The sequence below is a fragment of the Penaeus vannamei genome, chromosome 14 (genome assembly GCF_042767895.1).
Source record: "Penaeus vannamei isolate JL-2024 chromosome 14, ASM4276789v1, whole genome shotgun sequence".
Classification (NCBI taxonomy): domain Eukaryota; kingdom Metazoa; phylum Arthropoda; class Malacostraca; order Decapoda; family Penaeidae; genus Penaeus; species Penaeus vannamei.
The window spans coordinates 22,265,197-22,267,764 of record NC_091562.1 but is presented as its reverse complement, the minus strand read 5'-3'; the positions used below and the strand labels follow the sequence as shown (position 1 = coordinate 22,267,764).

The window sequence follows — 2,568 nt, the reverse complement described above, 5'->3', positions numbered from 1 at the left end:
TAAGGACTGAAACTGAGGAGCAAACGTCTTACGTTTAAAAGCGGAAATTCGTTTCCATATTTATCTATCTATACACACACACACACACACACACACACACACACACACACACACACACACACACACACACACACACACACACACACACACACACACACACGTATATATATATATATATATATATATATATATATATATATATATATATATATATATATATATATATATATATATATATATACATACATATATATATAAATATAAATATATATATATACATATATATATACATATATATATATATCATATATATATATATATATATATATATATATATATATATATATATATATATATATATATATATATATATACATACATAATCTTTTCCGACACCTGTACTTTTACAACCATATATTTTTTAAAAATATATTAGTGAAATAGGGATTTCTTTTTTCTTTTTTTTTCTTCCTCTTCTCCCTTAATCCCTCCATTCAAAGATTCTTTCTCTATTCGCGTCTCCCTTTCGCATTTTGCTTGCAATACCAGCTGATCGAGTCATTCGCTCTTCGCCCATCTTTAGTGCATGACCTTCGCCCCCCCCCCTCCCTTCCCTCGTTTGCACCGGTTCTCCGCTTCCACGCCTTCGTCGCTCCCTCTCTCTCCTTCCTTTTATACGGAGTTGCTCGTCTTATGAGCCTGTGCATGCTGCATTTCTTTCCTTTTAACGTGCTCAGAACGCATTCATTGACGCACACACACACACTGACACACATATAAACATATAAACACAGTCGTCTCTCTCTCTTCTCTCTCTCTCTCTCTCTCTCTCTCTCTCTCTCTCTCTCTGCCACACAAAGATTGTGTGATTGATAATAAACTCGAACCGTGCTCAAAAATAACATTAAATAAAAGTGTAAATGTGTACCTTTGTTATTTACGTGTGCGTGTTCGTGTGTGTGTGTGTGTGTGTGTGTGTGTGTTTGTGCGTGTATGTGTGTGTATGTGTGTTTGTGTGTGTGTATGTGTGTGTGTGTGTTTGTGTGTGTGTGTGTATGTGTGTGGATATGTGATGTGTTTCTTGTGTGTAACAAACGCTATCCCCTTAAACGCACTACCTTGTTCCTGCAGAAATGATAATCTCCTAAACAAGCTGTAAATTAAGAAGAAAAATGAAATTCTAAATCTGACTAAAGTAATTAGATCGAAGTAAAAAAAAAGAGATGAGATCAACTGTTTGTTTGTGTGTGTGTGCGCGCGTGTGTGTTTGTGAGTGTGTGTGCGTGTGTGTGAGTACGTGTGTATGTGTGTGTGTGTGTACACACACAGTTGACACAACAGTCGGAGCAAAGAAACGTCACCCCAATGGAATATCTTTCCCAGACCGCCACCTCCTGCCCCTCTCCTCGCCAACAGACCCCAAGCTGCAGCGGTGGGAGAAGAGAACATAGCGTGATACATATACAAACATACCGTATGAGATGAAATGAGGAAGTAACGGTCCCGGCAGATGTGAATAGTGCCATTTACCTCGTCGGGGAAACTTTTAATTGGCCCTTATGTCGAGTTAAGCCTTACATGAGCGTAACGATTGCTGTAATAACAGTGTGGCATTGCTTGGTAATGCGTTGTCGTTGAGCTAAAGTTTAAAGGGTAATATGCCGAGATATCTTTTTTATTTGTAGTTTGATGTACGATTAAACTAAAAAAAAATATTATTATCATTATTTATTGTTATTATTATTTATTATTATTATTTGTATAATGATAATGATGATGATGATGATAATACCAATAGTAATAACAGCAACAACAAAAATAACAATAAAGATAATAATAGTAATAATAACAACAACAACAATAACAATAAAAACACTAATAATTTCAATAATACTAATGATGCTACTATTATTAATAATAGTAATGATAAAGAAAACAACTATTGTTATCACTTCTATAATTGTTCTCATTATCATTACTGTCATGTTCTCATCATCATCATCGTTCTCACTATTTTTCCTAATACTGTATGTACTACTACTATTGATATGTTTGTCAATATATGATAGATTTGAGAAAAAAGCAACTTAGCGATCCCTCAAAAATCAACTTTTTTCCTTATGTATATATTGATTTTCAATTATTCATCAAGAAAGTTTTCTGTAAAACACGTTTCCCATTTTTATCCATTGATCTTACACACAATTTCATTAATATTCCAATCATAAGAGAACATCATATGGGCTTTGATATCCATTGCGTTTGGAGTACTGTTGGCGAGACAAAATTGATATCCACACTGTGATTGCCCTTTCAAGGCATTCGGATAATAAGCTAGGCTTAATTAGGCCCCACGCTATGCATTATCTCCACTGGAAAATCTGCCTGATTCTCCCATATTAGTAATGAAAAATGGTGGTGGGGGGGGGGGTGGTCCTGCAACAGATATGAGCCGAGATAAGAGCAGGTGCCATCAGCTGGCCACGGAGGTAAGATACCAGTAGCGCTGTGTACGTATGTGTATGTGCTTATGTGCGCTTATTTGTGTCTGTGTCCTGAAGATGAAGA

General features: G+C 35.6%; 1 protein-coding gene across 1 annotated transcript in view; it reads right to left on the bottom strand.

Annotated features, from left to right (window-relative positions):
* The window catches only part of LOC138863948 (uncharacterized), an 8,990-nt gene extending 6,733 nt beyond the window's left edge, over window positions 1-2,257 (bottom strand). The window contains exon 1 of the mRNA XM_070129465.1: window positions 2,200-2,257. Within this exon, the coding sequence (XP_069985566.1) occupies window positions 2,200-2,257 (58 nt within the window). The remainder of the gene's footprint in view (window positions 1-2,199) is intronic.
* Window positions 2,258-2,568: the final 311 nt, after the last annotated feature.